Here is a 19,115-nt window from a genome sequence, read left to right on the forward strand (position 1 = left end):
GCCTATACTACTTGTATGTACAGTATATATTATTTTTGTAGATAAAACCACTACTTATTACAAACCTCTGTTTGCTGTTACTATTCCTGGGTTGTCTCGTGTAGTAAAGCTTGTCCGCACTCTTGACAAGGAGGTATGCCACGTTCGTACATCTTTTACGTTCCGTCTCTGTCTAGGTGGGAGCAGCCAGGACAGTTTGTTCTTCCTCATGAGCGCCGCTACGGCTTCACTTTGCAACAGTGGCTGGAGCGTTGGACCTTGGCTGCCAAGAACCTGCAGCAACAGCAGATGTGGCTGTGATGAACTTCTGGGTATCAGCCTGAGAAGCCGGACGGTGTTCGTGGCTCGCAAGATGCAGCGCCCCGGGAGACAGTGCAGTTATGTCTGTGCTTCCATCCGGCTGCTGAAAGGCGGCTCTTAATTTCACGCAAGGGGGTACGCAGTTTACTGTGCCTCACCTCCCTCCCTCTCCACCCTGTTGTTCAAGGGAGGCTGGGGGAGGATGTAACGTTGAAGGTTCATCTCAACAAGTAGCACCTGTGTATTTTCCAAGGATTTGAAATAAATATGAAGTATATCTTCATTCATTCAGCTTTGCCTTTTTCTAACCTTTTTCCTTCCTTAACAGCTAAGAAAAACACACACCTAACTGCTCCCAAAACACGACAGACCCTCTCAATTTTTGAGTTAACTCAAAAATTCCTTTATTAGGAGTGCCAGCAGCCCTAGCAAAAAGTTTCTCTCTCACCACAGGTTAACAAGTCCATCAGGCTGGGAGATAAATCGTTGTCTGTCACATCTATTCATCTCTACTCCCTGCCTTTTATCCCCAGAGCTAGGGTGGAGCTTTGCTAGCAGCGGTGGCTCTTCCTTCCCAAGGATTGACCCACGGATTTCTACATCTCTCCTCTCCTCTGCCTTCTGCGCATCTGCACAGCCCCTCCAACAGAGAATCCGAGGAGGAGGCATGGGAGTCGGTCAGCATCAAGGCAATAGATGGGGAAGAGGGAATGGAGCTGAGAGAGAGAGAGAGGTGGAGTCTGGGCAGTGTTCAGCCCTCAGATGGAGAGTCAACAGCTCCCAGGTCTGGAGGTGGCTGATGAGGATGAGGAGGAACAGCTAGGCCCAGTGCCTGATGTACAGAAGGCAGAGGAGAGGAGAGCAGTGGAAATCTATGGGCAGATCCTTGGGACGGAAGAGCCACTGCTGCTAGCGAAGCCCCACTCTAGCTCTGGGGATAAAAGGCAGGGGACGGAGATGATGTGGCAGACAACGATTCATCTCCCGGCCGAACAGAGTTGTTAGCCTGCATTGAGAGAGAAACTTTTTGCTGGGGGTCCTGGCGCTCCTAATAAAGGAATCATTGCTTCAGCCACAGAGGGTTTGTTATGTTTGAGGAGCTGCGTCAGAACAGGCTGGTTCCAAATCCGTCAAAGCTTACAATTCTACCTTTGCTCAGTCCATCAATTAATTGGTTGGTGTTTTTTTTTTCATTTTTTAAAAAAAATGTTTTTTTTTTAAACTTTATTTCAGGTTTCATTGCCAGCTTTCAGAACTGACATAGTTTACAATCAATATAACAAAAAGAAAATCTGCATTTTTCTAACCCCTATGTACAAAGATTTCTGACTTGAGGCCGATATAATTTTGACCTCTTAATAAAAAAACAGGCAACGGCTGTTTAAAAAGCCCGCTTGCCGTCTTCCTTACAAAGGCACAGATGGAAGCAGATACTTAAGGCAGTGTTTCTCAAGCTTGGCAACTTGAAGATGTCCGGACTTCAACTCCCAGAATTCCCCAGCCAGCATTCGCTGGCTGGGGAATTCTGGAAGTTGGAGTCCGGACATCTTCAAGTTGCCAAGGTTGAGAAACACTGACTTAAGGTCTGCTTAAAAGCAATGGGCCCACCAGAAGGCGTTCAAAAGACGAGCTCATCATAGAGAATCTCTTTTCCATCATGAGAGGCGGAGCCCTGTTTTGAATGGTTTAATAATGGCTGAAGGAGAAGGAAGGGGATCTGTGTGTGTGTGTGTGTGTGTGTTTGTGTTAGGAGAGGGGAGCAGATACCCTCAAGAATGGTACATCTCCTCTTTCCAAACTCTGAAAATCGAGATATTTAATGGTGGTCAAATCCTACCAGTTTTTACTCCTTGAATCAAGAGAAGTTAACGGCTAGGCTTTCATTTGCCAAATATTCTATACTTTTACACCATGTGTATTGGCTGCCTCCCTTCTCTAAAGCTAGGATCAAGACCCCCGATTCTATATCTTTTTGGGGGGGTGAGGGGAGGATTATTTTTACCTATCCCACCCCACGCAAGCAATATCCCTGCCCCCAGAAAAAAAAGAACCCTACTGTTGTGGGGGTTTTTTCCCCCCCATTTTGCTCTGCCCCATCCAGAGAGGTTCTGCCCCCTACTCTGCAGTCCAGCACCAGCATTTCTCACACCCCTTCTTGTGTTTTAGAACGTAGCTTAAAAGGAGACCAGAGTCTTCTCCGAGGGAGCCGGTCCTGCTTTCTCTTCCGAGGTTTTTTTTTTTTTTTTTGGTGCGTAAGGAATGAAGAAAAGGTTTCTCTCTTTAAGGCCGGCTGCGTGCTAAATCTGCAATTTCTTATCCAATTCGGCCAGCAGGCCCCGGATGTCGCAAACGAAGCGGTAGACGTAACGCTGGCCACTGGTCTTGTGGATGATGTTCTTGTGGTAATAGTAGCGCAGCCCCCGACTCAGTTTCTCGTACGTCATGCGCGGCTTGTTCTTACGCTTGCCCCAGCGCCTGGCCACCTAGCAGGAAACGAGAGGAAGGGGGGGGACGGGGAGGGGAGGAATGAGTAAGCAATCCATTGGCACTGATAACCAGAAGCCCATTTTAGCCCGACTCCTTACTCGAGCGTTGCTTACTTGTGGCTTTGTACCCAGATAATGCCACATGCTGCCTTGCCTTTGCCCGTTGTGGCTACTCAAGCTAACCACAGAGACCATTTTAGCAATTGAGGGAGAGGGAGGGCCGCAGTGGATGGGGCCATGAAGTTTCTTCTCTAGGTTCAGGAGCTGGGTATGTCTAGTTTAATGAAAAGAAGGACTAGGGGAGACATGATAGCAGTCTTCCAATATCTCAGGGGCTGCCACAAAGGAGAGTCTTAACTATTCTCCAAAGCACCTGAGGGCGGGACAAGAAGCAATGGGTGGAAACTAATCAAGGAGAGAAGCAACTTAGAACTGAGGAGGAATTACCTGACAGAACAATTAATCAGTGGAACAGCTTGCCTCCAGAAGTTGCGAATGCCCCAACACTCAAAATCTTTAAGATGATGTTGGATAGCCATTTGTCTGAAACGGTTTAGGGTTTCCTGCCTAGGCAGGGGGTTGGACTAGAAGACCTCCAAGGTCCCTTCCAACTCTGCCATCGTATTGTATTGTTTAGGAGAAGGATGGAGCTTTACAAGCGATGGAGTCCATTAAACTCACTGTACCGTTGGCTTCAGGATGGCGGGAAACCTCTGGCCTTTTTTTTTTAATAAGGTTTTTTTTTTTAACAAACATTGCGTGAATAGTGGAACCTGGGTATCATACATTCTAATACGAATAAAGCTAATAGCATTAGTCATAGCTATTACTTTCAACCAACTCATATATTTATAATAGTAATACATATTTATATAAAGTTACAATCTGTCACTATTCGATTACCCCATGTTTTCTCTTATTTTTGCTCCGATTATATAAAAGTGTAGACACTAATATCCCCCTTTTCTCTTATTTCTATCTCTTATTATAACTTTTAATCATACCATGTTTTCCCCAAATTAAGACGTCTTATTTTCTTTTGACCCCCGAATAAGCACTAGGCCATATTTTCGGGGAGGTCTTGTTATTTTTGAGGTGCAGGAGGCAACAAGCATGGTCACCTCATGGCTGCTGCTGTGTTGCAATATTTTCGGGGAGGGCTTATTTTAGCGCATGCGCTCAAAAGCCCGATTGGCCTTATTATTATCCAGGGAGGTCTTATTTTCGGGGAAATGGTATCATCTGAAATTTCTGGTCTTTGATAGGGGGACCAAGTTCAGGCCTGGGTTGTTTGTATGTCCTAATGTTAGGCCATGATTTGTTGAATAAGCCACAATTGGTTACAGGCAACGCATTAAGCCAAGCCAGCCATGCCCATATCTGAAACTTACTGAAATGCATACACCTGCTCAGCTTTCTACCTTCATAAGGACTAAGCCCTTGATTTAACAAAAACTATGTCATCCTGAGGAGAATGTCCCCATCCAAATCCTGCTTTCTGTATTCCGGAGAGACTCTTTGCCACAAGGGAAGAGCACCATGGGTTGTACATAAATGAGGGGAGGGTGAGGGGGGACTCACCTCGTGGGGGTCGCAGAGCTTGAATTCCCAGTCGTTCCCTGTCCAGCGGATGAGGGCTTGGCAAGAGCCATCCTGCAGGAGCTCCAGCAGAAAGCGCCATAATTGAATGGGTCCGGCCCCTGCCATAAAAACAAGGGGTGAAGAGGGGTGACTTGGAAACGGTGCTGGGGACTCAAATGAGCACAGCTGTTCATTGCAACCAGAAGAGGAAAAAAAACTGCCTTTAGGAGACGCCACTTAAAAATAGAGGCAGCCTTAAAAGAAAGGAAACGGGGAGGGGAGGGAGAAGGAGGGAGGGAGGAGGAAGGAAGGAAGGAAGGAAGGGAGAGAAAAAAATGAAAAAGGAAAGAAAAAAGAAAAAAAACCTTGAAAAAAATGGGCTGCTTAAATGACTTTTAAGTCATTTATTTATTTATTTATTTATTTATATATTAGACTTATATACCGCTTCATAGGGCTTTCAGCCCTCTCTAAGTGGTTTACAAATTTTTAGCAAATTGAGTCAGCAACTTGCCCCCACAGTCCAGGTCCTCATTTCACCCACCTCGGAAGGAAGGAAGGCTGAGTCGACCTTGAGCCGGTGAGATTTGAACCGCTGAGCTGCAGATCACAGTCAGCTAAAGTGGCCTGCAGTACTGCACCCTAACCACTGCACCACCTCGGCTCCATTTAAGTCGTAAAATGGGGCAAAACTCACTTAACAAATGTTTCACTGAACAACTGAAATTTAGGCTCAATTATAGTTGTAAGTCGGAGGACTCCTGTACTGTAACTCAAAGCCAGAGGAACGGAATGGCAGGTACCCCAAATATAGGACATTTCTTAATTTTGGAGTCACCACTGAGAAGTCAACCTCATACCTGACCTTAATGTTTGGGCAAGCAATTAAAAAAGTCATTGTCATTCCAGACCCTTTAAGACCTGAAGTTTCGTGTCAGGGCGTTATGGGTTTCTGTAGTCTCCCAACCTATGCTCCCCAGTCAACATTACCTGCCCGATCTTTAGGTAAAGCGTTGGTGTTCTTGCTATCAGCCGGATCTCTGCGTTCCCGTTTTTTCTGGCTCCTGACTGGCGAATCGCATTGGCAAGAATCGCTGTCCAAGGCACTGGATTGGCTGCCTGAATCGGGACCAAGGGATTCAATCCAATATTCTAAAGGCAACGACAATGGATGAACAGGGACGTAAGCATGAAAGCTAGTAAGCCCTGCAAGATAGATAGATAGATAGATAGATAGATAGATAGATAGATAGATAGATAGATAGATAGATAGATAGATAGATAGATAGATAGATAGATATAAAGATGGTAAGTAGATGTAAAGATGATAGATAGATAGATGATAGATAGATAGATAGATAGATAGATAGATAGATAGATAGATAGATGATAGATAGATAGATAGATAGATAGATAGATAGATAGATAGATATAAAGATGGTAAGTAGATGTAAAGATGATAGATAGATAGATAGATAGATAGATAGATAGATAGATAGATAGATAGATAGATAGATAGATAGATAGATAGATAGATAGATAGATGATAGAGATAGATAGATAGATGATAGATAGATAGATGATAGATAGATAGATGATAGATAGATAGATAGATAGATAGATAGATGATAGATAGATATAAAGATGATAGATATAAAGATGATAGATATAGATAGATAGATAGATAGATAGATAGATAGATAGATAGATAGATAGATAGATAGATAGATGATAGATAGATATAAAGATGATAGATAGATATAAAGATGATAGATAGATATAAAGATGATAGAGATAGATAGATAGATAGATAGATAGATAGATAGATAGATAGATAGATAGATAGATAGATAGATAGATAGAGATACATGATAGATAGATAGATAGATGATAGATAGATAGATAGATAGATAGATAGATAGATAGAGATACATGATAGATAGATAGATAGATGATAGATAGATAGATAGATAGATAGATAGATAGATAGATAGATAGATAGATAGATAGATAGATAGATAGAGATACATGATAGATAGATAGATAGATAGATAGATAGATAGATAGATAGATAGATAGATAGATAGATAGATGATAGATAGATAGATAGATAGATAGATAGATAGATGATAGATAGATAGATAGATAGATAGATAGATAGATAGATAGATAGATGATAGATAGATAGATAGATAGATAGATAGATGATAGATAGATGAGAGAGAGAGAGAGAGAGAGAGAGAGAGAGAGAGAGAGAGAGAGAGAGAGAGAGAGAGAGAGAGAGCTTGCATTCACACAACCCTTTTAACCAGTTCCTTCAAGCAGGGGTCCTTAACCCCCAGTCCATGGATCGGCACCGGTCCGCAAAATGGTGGAAACCGGGCTGTGCAAACAAGCGAAGCCCAATCTGCGGGATGCAGGCTGCACATGAAACCACACCCCCTCTGGCCCACGGAAGAACCTCTCTCCACGGAACCGGTCCCTGGGGGCCAGGTTGGGGGGGGGCACTGCCTTAAAGTCCCAATAGCCTATGGTGCAAAGCATGTTTTAATGAAGCACATGATTGGCTGGTTGGTTTATGGTTCAGGTTATTCTAGAACTCACAGAACTCTATCCGGTTGGCCCAGAGTCTCCCAGCCAGCTTTCATGCATAAGATGGGTCTAGAACTGACAGTTTGCTAGTTCCTGGCCTGGTTCTTTAACCTCTAGACCAGGGGTGTCAAACTCAAGGCCTGCAAGCCAGATCTGGCCTGCGGGGTGTTTAAATCTGCTGCTGGTTGAGGAATTCCGGGAGTTGAAGTCCATATATCTTAAAATTGCTGAGGTTGAGAAACACTGCACTAGAGTAAGATCTTGCAATGAACAATGGACAGGGCTTCTTATCATCTTAATTTAATGACCCCATAATCCCTTGGGGGGGTGGAGTTTGGGCAGTTGAATGGAGCTAGCAGAGTGTTTTAATGGCCAGATGCCCTTCCTGTTGCCAACGTGGAGTTTTGTTCAGCAGATACATATATTCTCAGCATGCCCAGAGGGAGAAATATCTACCTAGGATCAAACTCACAGCCTCCTGATTGTGAGCGCCACCTCTAGACCACCGCACCACCACTCCAACTGACAGGGCTTCTTGTGCTGCCATTAAATTTCACAAATTTCTCATGGACCATTTTTAGGTCCATGAGAAAATATGTGAAAATAAAGACAAACATGCCTGCACACACAGAGTGATAATGCAAGTTGAGAAATATCACCAGAAAATTTCTAAAGCATGTTGAAAATGAGTTTTTTTTAAAAAAGATTCAGGAACTTGAAGGGTAGTTTGGAGGACAGGAATTATACAAACTCTTGCAGATCTGAGATTTTACCTTCCTTCTGATGTTCTTGCTGATCTCCAGGAGGAAGTTGAGCAGAAGACACCTGTTCTCCAGGAGAATCGGGATACAGAACATACCAAGGGTGAGGAGCAGCCGAGAGGCCACTGGAACCCTCAAGGCTGTGGGGGACACTGTCTTGTTGAAGCACCATTCTTGAAGCTGCAGGAGATTCAAAATACAGGTGTCATCAGAATCATGGGAGAATGGTAGTCCTATCTATCACTTTACTCATCTTGTGTCTTTCTATAAGCATAGGTTTCTATAACAGGTACAGGTTCCCCTCGCACATATGTGCTAGTTGTTCCTGACACTAGGGGGCTGTGCTCATCTCCGTTTCAAAGCCGAAGAGCCAGCACTGTCCGAAGACATCTCCGTGGTCATGTGGCCGGCATGACTAAACGCCGAAGGCCAGTGGTGGGATTCAAATAATTTACCAACCAGTTCTCTGCCCTAATGACTAGCTGGGTAGGCGGGGCTCGGTGGTCATGTGATCATGTGGGTGTGGCCAACTCAAAGTCACTCAGGTAGATGGAGAACTTCACCTTAGTAGTTACAATGGTAATAAGGGTTAACTGGAGAGGCAGTTTCCGTAAGCAGGGCAATAAAGATCAGGCTAGAAACAACACCAGAATGTTTCCTTCCTGCCTTCCTTACAGGATTAGCCCTGTAAAGTGGGGAAAAACAAATGATTTCTTCTAAAAACCGGTTCTCCGGACTGGTTAGAAAGTTACCAACCCGTTCTCCCGAATAGGTGCGAACTGGCTGAATCCCACCACTGCCGAAGGCCCACGGAATGCTGTTACCTTCCCACCAAAGGTGGTCCCTATTTTTCTACAGAAGGAAGTAGGAAGCAGAAGGAAAAGTATTGTGATGGCAAGATCTAAGGAATGGTCCATCCATTGTCCGCATCCAGAAGTTTTGAAGAAAAGACTGGATAATCATCTCTCATTAATTAATCTTCAATTAACCAGTGGAACAGAAGTTGCCTTCAGACATTGTGGTGCTTCATCACTGGAGGTTTTTAGGAAGAGACTGGACAGTCACTGGTCTGAAATAGAATATGATCTCCTGCTTGAAAAGGGAGACCTCCAAGGTCCCTTCCAGCTCTCTATTCTGATTCTGATGGTTTAACTGATTCCCCTACACATTGCAGAAGGGTTGGACTAGATGATCTTCTAACCCATTCCAACTCTACAACTTTCCACTTCTCTGATAAATGAGACCACTGACTTCTGATAAGTGCCTTGTCTGGGAAACGTCAGAAGAATTCTCATATCCACATATAATGAAAATTGCCTTTTATGCTGTACCTACATTGGGGCAAATGCTGCAATATTCCTGTTGTAGTAGCACAGTAGTTGTTTATTATTACTACTACTATTATTATTATTCCGCCTACTCCTCATCCACATTTCAGATGCCTGTGCCAATTCCCATAATTCCCAGAGAGTTATGCTGGCAGGGAACCATGGGATGGATAGTCTAACCTTTCTAAAGGGGAACGTTTTTGGGGAAGGCTGATGACTGGCAGCCTTACAACATTTCGGCAAAGTTTTCAAACCTTCACTTCCTCTTGTTGCTTTAACTCCCAGTTGTGTCAGTTTGACACAGAGGGGCAATAATTTTGTATTGGGCTGTTATGTTGCTTCCTGCTCTACCTTACTCCAAAGCCATGGCCAATTTAACTAATTGCATGGGATGTTATTAAAAGGGGAGAAGGGGGAGAGCTGCTTTGTTTAATCCGCCCTCTTGCCAAGTCATTGCATTCATGCACTGAGAAATGCCCATGAGGACTTGTGACATCGCCCATCTCACTTCCCTTTCAACAGGTACATGTAAGGTATTCTTTCTTAACTTCACCATTTTCAAAATGATTCATAGAAGAAGCCTGAAGAAATCTTTCTCCTTCACTGAATGTGCAACGACGGCTAAGCTACAGCGTATAGTTATAACAGGAGCAAATTTAAGCAGGAATGATTCCCCTCTATACACAGGTGGGCTTCAAAAATCTTAGCAAGGGCTTCTCTTCCCGGTTGCTGAGTGGGTGTGGCCTAGTCTGCCTCCTGCACTACAAGGGGGAGGGGGCGTTTTTGCCCTCCCCAGGCTCCAGAGGCTTTCCTTGAGTCTCCGGAAGGGTGAAAATGGCCGAATGGCCCTTAGGCCCACTTTTTGCCCTCCCTGAGCCTCCACGCATGCCCTGGACTTACCTGCATCGAAAATGGCCCACATGGGGACTCTTGGGAGGAGAGGGGTGGGCAGGGGTGGGCAGGGCCAGCCAGGAGTGGAATTTGGGGTTTCTCTGAACTACGCAGAATCTTAGCTGGATGTTCCCCTGAACCCCTGCAAACCCTCAGAAACCCACCCTGGGCTGTATAAGTCACACTACTAGCGAGGCAAATTTAGATATTTGCAATCTGGCTTCCAAGAAAAATAGGTAAAGCAACTAACTAAAAAAAAACACAAATGAAATTATTTGAACAGATACAAGCAAGCATGCCCAATGTTTATTATTACATATCAAAAGTATAGCATAAATATTTATGTGTCTCAAAGGCATTGTTGAAAGGCATCTGGACTTAATATTTAACCGAAGGCTACTGGTTGGGGGGGGAAAGAATGAAGAGGAGATTGTGCAACCAATTCTTTATTGCAACATTTTACTTTGTTCTATTTTTTTTATTTATTTCGCCTTTGATGTTTTTATTTTTCACCCTTTGGTACTCTTTAGGCTTTGGCAATATAATAATTAAACAAAAAGTTAAAAACTTTTTGTTTTGTTTTCATTTTTTTTAAGGTTTTTAAAGAAAACACATAAACATAAATGCAAAATTTTAAAAAAAACACGTCGAGAAGATAAAAGAATAAAGCACAAAAAGGAGGGCCTAAAAATCTCAAGGAGGTTATAACTTCAACCTGCATTATTAATGGATGGCTGAATATAGTGCCTAGATTACTAAAAAAAATCACTGTTCAGCTTTAAGCAAGGATAAATATCAAGAATCATGGCCAACACAGTAACAAATTGCCACCTGAAATTAGAAGCTACAAAAAATTGAGTCAAAAGTGAGCATCTGTTCTGCTTTAAATATTCCAAACATTGAAGTTTGAATCAATTGGCAGTGAGTTTTGAGTTTGAGTTTGGCAGCCACGTTAAATGTGTTTAATAAATAAATGAACCTGTTAATCTTCATTTCTCATCAAATGAGAATTTGGTAGTTGTGAGAGTTTAAACCCCACACGTCGGAAAACACAAGTATTTCCCCTTTGCGTCACAAGCTTTCTCTACTCCCCCTTCTCTCCTTCCAAATATTTTTTACTTATTTTTATTTATGTATTTATTTCATCAAGCATGAATTAAATAACAGATATAAGTATAGACATCTGTACAAATAAATACAATACAATACAAATACAATAGCAGAGTTGGAAGGGACCTTGGAGGTCTTCTAGTCCAACCCCCTGCCTAGGCAGGAAACCTTATACTGTTTCAGACAAATGGCTATCCAACATCTTCTTAAAGACTTCCAGTGTTGGGGCATTCACAACTTCTGGAGGCAACTTCTGTTCCACTAACTGTCAGGAAATTTCTCCTCAGTTCTAAGTTGCTTATCTCCTTGATTAGTTTCCACCCATTGCTTCTTGCTCTACCCTCAGGTGCCTTGGAGAATAGTTTGACTCCCTGTTCCTTCTGGCAACCCCTGAGATATTGGAACACTGCTATCATGTCTCCCCTAGTCCTTCTTTTCATTAAACTAGACATCCCCAGTTCCTGCAACCGTTCTTCATATGTTTTAGCCTCCAGTCCCCTAATCATCCTTGTTGCTCTTCTCTGCACTCTTTCTACACTCTCCATGATTATGAACACATGAAATTAATATAAATACAAGGGAATATTAGGACAGGGACAGTAGGCACGCTGGTGCGCTTATGCACGCCCCTTACAGACCTCTTAGGAAAGGGGTGAGTTTCGACAGTAGAGAGTCTAAGGTTAAAGTTTTGGGGGTTTGGGGAAGAAACCACAGTGTCAGGTAGTGCATTCCAGGCATTGACCACTCTGTTGCTGAAGTCGTATGTTAATGGATGGGCCTTCTCCGGGTGCCGTCGGCCAGACAATGTCGCCTGGCGACTCCTCGGGGGAGGGCCTTCTCTGTAGCTGCTCCAACCCTATGGAACGACCTATCCCCAGAGATCCGGACCCTCCCCACTCTCTCGGCCTTCCAAAAGGCTACTAAAACCTGGCTATTCCGGCAGGCCTGGGACTGTTGACCTTATGAATGAGGTCCAGCCCCGCCTAGATTACTTGAGAGACCGCCTACTGCCAATTACCTCCACTAGACCAATTAGATCCCACAGACTAGGCCTCCTCCGAATTCCATCAGCTGGCCAGTGTCGACTGGCGACTACCCGGAGGAGAGCCTTCTCTGTGGCTGCTCCGACCCTCTGGAACGAACTCCCCGTGGAGATTCGTACCCCCACCACCCTCCAGGCCTTCCGCATAGCCCTTAAAACCTGGCTGTTCCGACAGGCCTGGGGCTAAAGACTCGCTGCCCCACTTCGAATGGTATGATTGTTGTGCTTTTAACTATGTATGGTTTTTATGTTTTTGTAACTCTGTTTGTATTTCCCCTTTTTGAGTTGTGAGCCGCCCTGAGTCCCTTCTGGGAAAAGGGCGGCATACAAATAAATTAAACCTAAACCTAAACCTAGATTGAGTGCATGATGTGTTTTTTTTTAATCTGCTTTTCTTCTCTATTTTTAATTTTTATCCATTTTAGAGTTGTATTTCTATAAGCCGCCCGGAGTCCTTCAGGATTGGGCGGCATATAAATTCATTAAATTTGAATTTGAAATTTACTGAAGTCGTAAAATCAACCAAAACTCACCACCATGGTACGGTTCCCTGTAGTCTGGATCAGAAGAAACCTGTTTCAATTCCACAATAGTCTTGGTGTACTCAGGAAAACCTGCCAAGAAAAAGAGACCATTCTATTAATGTTTATTCTTACAGTGACGGTGTGTGGTGTGAGGGATGGTGCATTTTCTGCTGCTTATAACTCTATTGCTAAAGTGACACAATGATTTCTTGAAAATTGATGGATAAGCAGTTTGAGAAAAAAAAACATGGGATTTTGGTTCTATATATGATAAAAGCAGCAAGATCTTTTGCAAGCACAGAGATAGAAGCAGCTGCAGATTCCCACAATGGAAGAATGGAGGGTGAAATTAATGGAGCTGGCTGAAATGGTGAGACTAAAAACTTTGATTAAAGAGAAGAACACTTTGGAGACCACTTTTGAGCGCTTTGCTTGAAATGAAAAGAAATGTTTTTTGTTTTTTTTAATTTTGGGGGATTTGATGATGACAACTATTCATGATTACTAAAAATAAGGAGAGAGAAACTGCCATGAATAAAAAGGGCAACTTCCAACTTCGATACAGTTGCAAACTTTTCATCTCATTCATTTATTTTTTTAAAAAATATCCATCAGTCATACGTCTATTAAAACTAAAATACTGCTTTATGGTTAAAGGGAATAGTTAGCAACATTTAAATTCAAATCTCTATGAACCTGCCTCCACACTATTCTTAATTTCGTTTAATCTTTCCCTCTCAGATTTGTTTAATGTCTAAAATAAAGCCTTAAAAAAAGAGAAAGGAAATAAAATCATTCCTGCTTGAATTTTCATAACTGTGTAATGGATTCAAGAGAAGAGAGAGATGGAAAGGGAAGAGGAAAAATGCACCCTCTTAAAATGAAGGTGGAATTCTTTATTTTATTTTATCAATTTCATATATACATTCACAATTATATGATCTCATAACTCTTATTAATAATATGTATTTTTAACAATTTTTCCCTAGAGTTGACAATATACTTGAAGATTGCTTTCTTAACATCCCATAGATCCATCTTATCTTACAACGGTCCTACTTCTTTCCTCCCTCCCTCTTTCCTTCCCTCGTTTCTTCTCTCCTACTCCCCTTCCTTCCCTCCTTCCTTCCCTCCCTCCTTCCCCTTCCCTCCTTCTCTCCTTCCTTCCCTCCTTCCTTCCTTCCTTCCCTCCTTTCTTTTCTCCTTCTCTCCTTTCTTTCCCCCTTCCTTTCCTCCTTCCTTCCCCCCTTCCTTCTCTCCTGCATTCCCTCCTTCCTTCCCTTTCTTCTCTCCTTCCTTCCCTCCTTCCTTCCCTCCTTTCTTCTCTCCTTCCTTCCCTCCTTCCTTCCCTCCTTGCTTCCCTCCCTCCCTCCTTCCCTCCCTCCTTCCTACCCCCCTTTCTTCTCTTTCTTCTCTCCTTCCTTCCTTCCTCCTCTCCTTTCCCTTCTCTCCTTCCCCTTCCTCCCCTTTACCCTTCCCCTCTTCTTCCCATGCGGAATTCTTATAAAGCACCAGTTGGATAAATAACTCGGGACGCTTATGCTGGGACCTCATCCCAACTGGCCAGGATGCTAGTTACCTTTTAAGCCGAGGGATTCATGGATTGGCACTGTCTTCTCAAAACCTTCCAGTTCAGCAAGGTAACTTCCACCAGTCCAGCTTGGCAGCTGCTGCTCCATCTCATTTTCTTGTAGAAACCAGGACCCCATGTCACCAAAATCATCTTGGAAAATCTTCCTGTACTCTTCCGAAAAGTCTTGTGGAATGTAAAGAGAGAGAGAAAAGAATGTAGGAGGTGTTCCTATTCTTTTACTATATGTACCCAGACTCATTGCTGGAATGAGCAATAGCCTGATTAGCAATAATCATTAGATTATTATTATTATGTGGTTAATCTTTGGTGAGATTCACAGCCTTTTGGGCTGGTTGGTAGCTCAACAGCTCGAGTCCTAACCAAGGACCTAGGAACTGTTAAGGTAACGTCGGAGGATATAAGCTGTTCCAAGTAGGGTGTTTTTTGTAGAATCAGAATGTTCAAGTCTGATAAATTTAAAATTTCCAAATAGCAAGGTAGCCCTTTAGGTATTGCTCCAAGAGCTCCAATTACAATCAGGACAACACACAATTTTTTTCCCCACAGTCGCTCAACTTCAATTTGCAAGTCTGGATACTTTGTGATTTTTTCATGCTGTTTATCTTCAATTCGTGCATCTTCAGGTATTGCAATGTCAATGAATCATAGTTTTTTCTTTTCAACTATTGTTATGTCAGGTGTGTTGTACGCCAAGTGCCTGTCAGTCTGGATTCTGAAGTCCCACAAGATCTTGACTTTCTCATTCTCTAAAACCTTATATCCTCCGACGTTACATTAACAGTTCCTAGGTCCTTGGTTAGGACTCAAGCTGTTGACCTACCAACCAGCCCCAAAGGCTGTGAATCTCACCAAAGATTAAATAATAATAATAATAATAATAATAATAATAATAATAATAATAATAATCATAGACATCGCAATACCAGGTGATAGCAGGGTCGCCGAGAAGGAACATGAAAAAATCGCAAGATACCAGGACTTAAAAATCGAAATTCAACGACTATGGCACAAACCAGCAGTGGTAATTCCAGTGGTAATTGGCACACTGGGTGCTATTCCAAAAGCACTGGAATTACATTTAAAACAGTTAAAAATTGACAAAATCACCATCAGTCAAATGCAAAAAGCCGCACTGCTTGGATCTGCACGCATATTACGAAAATACGTTACGACGTCCTAGGCCCCTGGGTGGGGCCCGACTAGTAACCAATGCCAAATCCGGCGAAACAACTGGCCGCTGTGATACAATTGTACAACAACAACAACAACAACAACAACAATAATAATAATAACAACAACAACAACAATAATAATAATAATAATCGGGTGGGGCCCGACTAGTAATCAATGCCAAATCCGGCAAAACAACTGGCCGCTGCAATACAATTCTGTTGCTGCGATGATGATGATGATTATATTATTATTATTATTATTATTATTATTATTATTATTCACGATAGTTGAATGATAGTTGCTCTCTCTGCATTTGTGGCCTGAATATTCATGCAGGACACAAACATGAAATAATGTTTATTTCTTTGAAGCTGATGCCACAACAAATCTTGGCACCTGACAACCTTGGTAGATTTTTCAAACATCCTGATTAGTCCTGATTATTGTTGGGATGGGAAACCACCAGAAAATGTCAAGTTTCAAATAAATAAACGACCTCATGAAGGTAGTCTTAGACTTACGATCCCTGAGCCCAAAATTTCTGTGCTAAGTGAGACATGTGTTAAGTGAGTTTTGCCCTATTTTACGGCTTTTCTTGCCCTGCTTGTTAAGTCCATCGCTGTAGTTGTTAAGTGAGTAAGAGGGTTGCCATGTCAATCTGGCTTCCCCATTGTCAGAAAGTCGCAAAGGGGAATCCCAGGACCCCCTGTAAACCGTCGTAAATATGAATCCGTTGCCAAGCATCTGAATTTAGTATGTGGTCTGAACAGTCATAAGTCACTTTTTTTTCCAATGCAATTATAACTTTGAATGATCATTAAATGAATTATTGTAAGTCTAGGACGGTCGGTAAACAAACCACCACCAAATAAGGCAGGGCCAACTTTTTCCCCATCTTGCTGCCAGAAGAATCCTATGGATGTAACGAATAGGGGCTGAGCTCAGCTCTAACAAACTTTCTACCTTTTCTTACTCTTTCTAGCCAGAAATGTTGGGACAGGCATTTTGATGATCTATCTATCTGAATATCTTTTATCTGCATGGTAACTCTCCAAAAGGTGAGCAGAAGTGGTCCAAATTTAGGGCGGGGGGGGGGGGGGGAAGAAGCCAATCAAGGACAAACGAAGTTTTTAAATTGAGTTTGAGTTTCATTTTATTTATATGCCACCCTATTCCCTACGGGACTCAGGGCGGCGCAAAAACCCGAAGGAGGGGAAGGGAAAAACACAAAAACTACAAAAGTACAGGGCATTTAAAAAACAACCAACAGCCACATGATTCGAGAGGGGAAGGGAACTCATCGACCCCAGGCCTGCCGACAAAGCCAGGTTTTAACGGCTTTCCGGAAGGCCTGGAGAGAGGTGAGGGTCCGAATCCCTGCGGGGAGTTCGTTCCAGAGGGCCGGAGCTGCCACAGAGAAGGCCCTCCCCCGGGTAGTAGCCAGATGACATTGGCTGGTAGACGGAACCCGGAGGAGGCCTAATCTGTGTGATCTAATGGGCCTTTGGGAGGTAATTGGCAGCAGGCGGTCTCTCAAGTACCCAGGTCCAATACCATGAAGGGCTTTATACGTGACGACTAGCACCTTGAAGCGTATCCGGAGACCAATCGGTAACCAGTGCAGCTCGCGGAGGATAGGTGTAACGTGGGTGTACCGAGGTGCACCCACAATCGCTCGTGCGGCTGCATTCTGGATGAGCTGAAGTCTCCGAATGCTCTTCAAGGGCTGCCCCATGTAGAGCGCATTGCACCAAAAACAGCTGTGGGCTTTAGGGAAACTCCCACCCAACTCCAGTTGCAATCCAATAGAATAGAATTCTGTGTTGGCCAAGTGTGACTGCACACACAAGGAATTTGTCTATAGAAGAGCTAGTTGGGCAGCCACTCCAAAAGTTGATATTACTCTTCCATTCTCAGCTTTCTTCCTTCCTTCATCCCGCCTGGTCACATGTCCCAGAGTGGAGCATAGGCAGACACCCCTTGCTTTCCAATTGCACACCTACTTATAAACCATGTGGCCACAGCTGGGGAAGGATTTGGCAAGGGTTTCAGAAGAAGACATGCTCCGCGTGGTTCCTCTGTTTGGGTCAGAGGTGCAAGGACTTGCCGAGGCCAACTTAGTGGCCTGTCACAAACGAGACAAAATTATGGTTTTGTTTTCCAAAACATCACTCACCTGTTGCTTCGATCTCTGCTCCAACAGGGACCGTTTGCACTGGGTTATCCCTCCAGTTTTCTTGCCAAGACTCCATATCTGGATAGAGACAAATAATATCATCCCCACCTCACTTCCTGCAAAACCATCTCTTGCCCTGCTCAGCTGTACTTGCCCTGCCTGCTTGAGCAGGTGGATGGTCATTTTCATCCCTCAAGTTGGAATGCAATGCAATGCAATGCAATGCAATGCAATGCAATACAATACAATACAATACAATACAATACAATACAATACAATACAATACAATACAATACAATACAATACAATACAATACAATAATAGAGTTGGAAGGGACCTTGGAGGTCTTCTAGTCCAACCCCCTGCCTAGGCAGGAAACCCTATACCGTTTCAGACAAATGGCTATCCAACATCTTCTTAAAGACTTCCAGTGTTGGAGCATTCAAAACTTCTGGAGGCAAGTTGTTCCACTGGTTAATTGTTCTAACTGTCAGGAAATTTCTCCTCAGTTCTAAGTTGCTTCTCTCCTTGATTAGTTTCCACCCATTGCTTCTTGTTCTGCTTTCAGGTGCTTTGGAGAATAGTTTGATTCCCTCTTCTTTGTGGCAGCCCCTGAGAAATTGGAAGACTGCTATCATGTCTCCCCTAGTCCTTCTTTTCATCAGACTAGACATATCCAGTTCCTGCAACCATTCTTCATATGTTTGAGCCTCCAGTCCCCTAATCATCTTTGTTGCTCTTCTCTGCACTCTTTCTAGAGTCTCCACATCTTTTCTACATCGTGGTGACCAAAGCTGAATGCAGTATTCCAAGTGTGGCCTTACCAAGGCCTTATAAAGTGGTATTAATACTTCACGTGATCTTGATTCTATCCCTCTGTTTATGCAGCCTAGAACTGTGTTGGCTTTTTTTGCAGCTGCTACACACGGCTGACTCATATTTAAATGGTTGTCCACTAGGACTCCAAGATCCCCCTCAATGTTACTACTATTGAGCAAGGTACCACCTATACTGTACCTGTGCATTTTGTTTCTCTTGCCTAAATGTAGAACCTTACAATTTTCACCATTGATCAGGAGAGAGACAGGATAAAACCTGTCCAACCCAAGACTAAAGCCCCCATCTGCCACCAAGTTTCATTTCTGGGAAAATAAATAAATAAATGCACTTGCCCCCCCTTCAAAACATTCTAAATAATGTTTCAATTATTTATCATTGTATAAGAATGTTGGGCTGCATTCATAATGTGTGTTTCACTTAACATAAACTCTTGCTAGTCCACCTTGCAATGATCTCTTAAATAATGAGTTGTTCACTGGATAGAAATTGCTGTAGTTCTTTATCTTATCTTACACTGTGCTGATTGTTGCCATTGTTATTTATATGCTAACTAGACTTTAACAATGACCTGGGTTTTTTTTTTAAATGATGTAAATTATTCACTTACATAAAACTAACTAATGAAACATTGAAAATTCTTATCTAATGCACATGTGTGTATGATACTCAGTTATATAAAACTGAGAAATATTGAAAATTCTTATCGGCTAGATGTAA

The 19,115-nt window shown here is 42.9% G+C and overlaps 2 protein-coding genes across 3 annotated transcripts in view; one reads left to right on the forward strand and one right to left on the reverse strand.

The window, feature by feature from the left end:
* The window catches only part of HAUS5 (HAUS augmin like complex subunit 5), a 19,392-nt gene extending 18,801 nt beyond the window's left edge, over positions 1–591 (forward strand). Inside the window, exon 19 of the mRNA XM_087727460.1 lies at positions 177–591. Coding sequence (XP_087583586.1) covers positions 177–300 — 124 coding nt within the window. The 3' untranslated portion in view covers positions 301–591. The remainder of the gene's footprint in view (positions 1–176) is intronic.
* A 1,271-nt stretch (positions 592–1,862) lies between these two features.
* ETV2 (ETS variant transcription factor 2) overlaps positions 1,863–19,115 on the reverse strand; it is a 29,425-nt gene continuing 12,172 nt past the window's right edge. For both annotated transcript variants that reach the window (XM_087728071.1, XM_087728072.1), the window contains 7 exons: positions 17,559–17,636; positions 14,195–14,371; positions 12,625–12,705; positions 7,733–7,900; positions 5,358–5,519; positions 4,368–4,486; positions 1,863–2,783 (listed from right to left, as the gene is read on the reverse strand). In XM_087728071.1, the coding sequence (XP_087584197.1) occupies positions 2,598–2,783; positions 4,368–4,486; positions 5,358–5,519; positions 7,733–7,900; positions 12,625–12,705; positions 14,195–14,371; positions 17,559–17,634 (969 nt within the window). In that variant the 5' untranslated portion in view covers positions 17,635–17,636 and the 3' untranslated portion in view covers positions 1,863–2,597. The remainder of the gene's footprint in view (positions 2,784–4,367; positions 4,487–5,357; positions 5,520–7,732; positions 7,901–12,624; positions 12,706–14,194; positions 14,372–17,558; positions 17,637–19,115) is intronic.

Source organism: Thamnophis sirtalis, unplaced genomic scaffold (genome assembly GCF_051295495.1).
Source record: "Thamnophis sirtalis isolate CommonGarterSnake01/CBP01778 unplaced genomic scaffold, rThaSir2_p1.2 scaffold_13, whole genome shotgun sequence".
Lineage (NCBI taxonomy): Eukaryota > Metazoa > Chordata > Lepidosauria > Squamata > Natricidae > Thamnophis > Thamnophis sirtalis.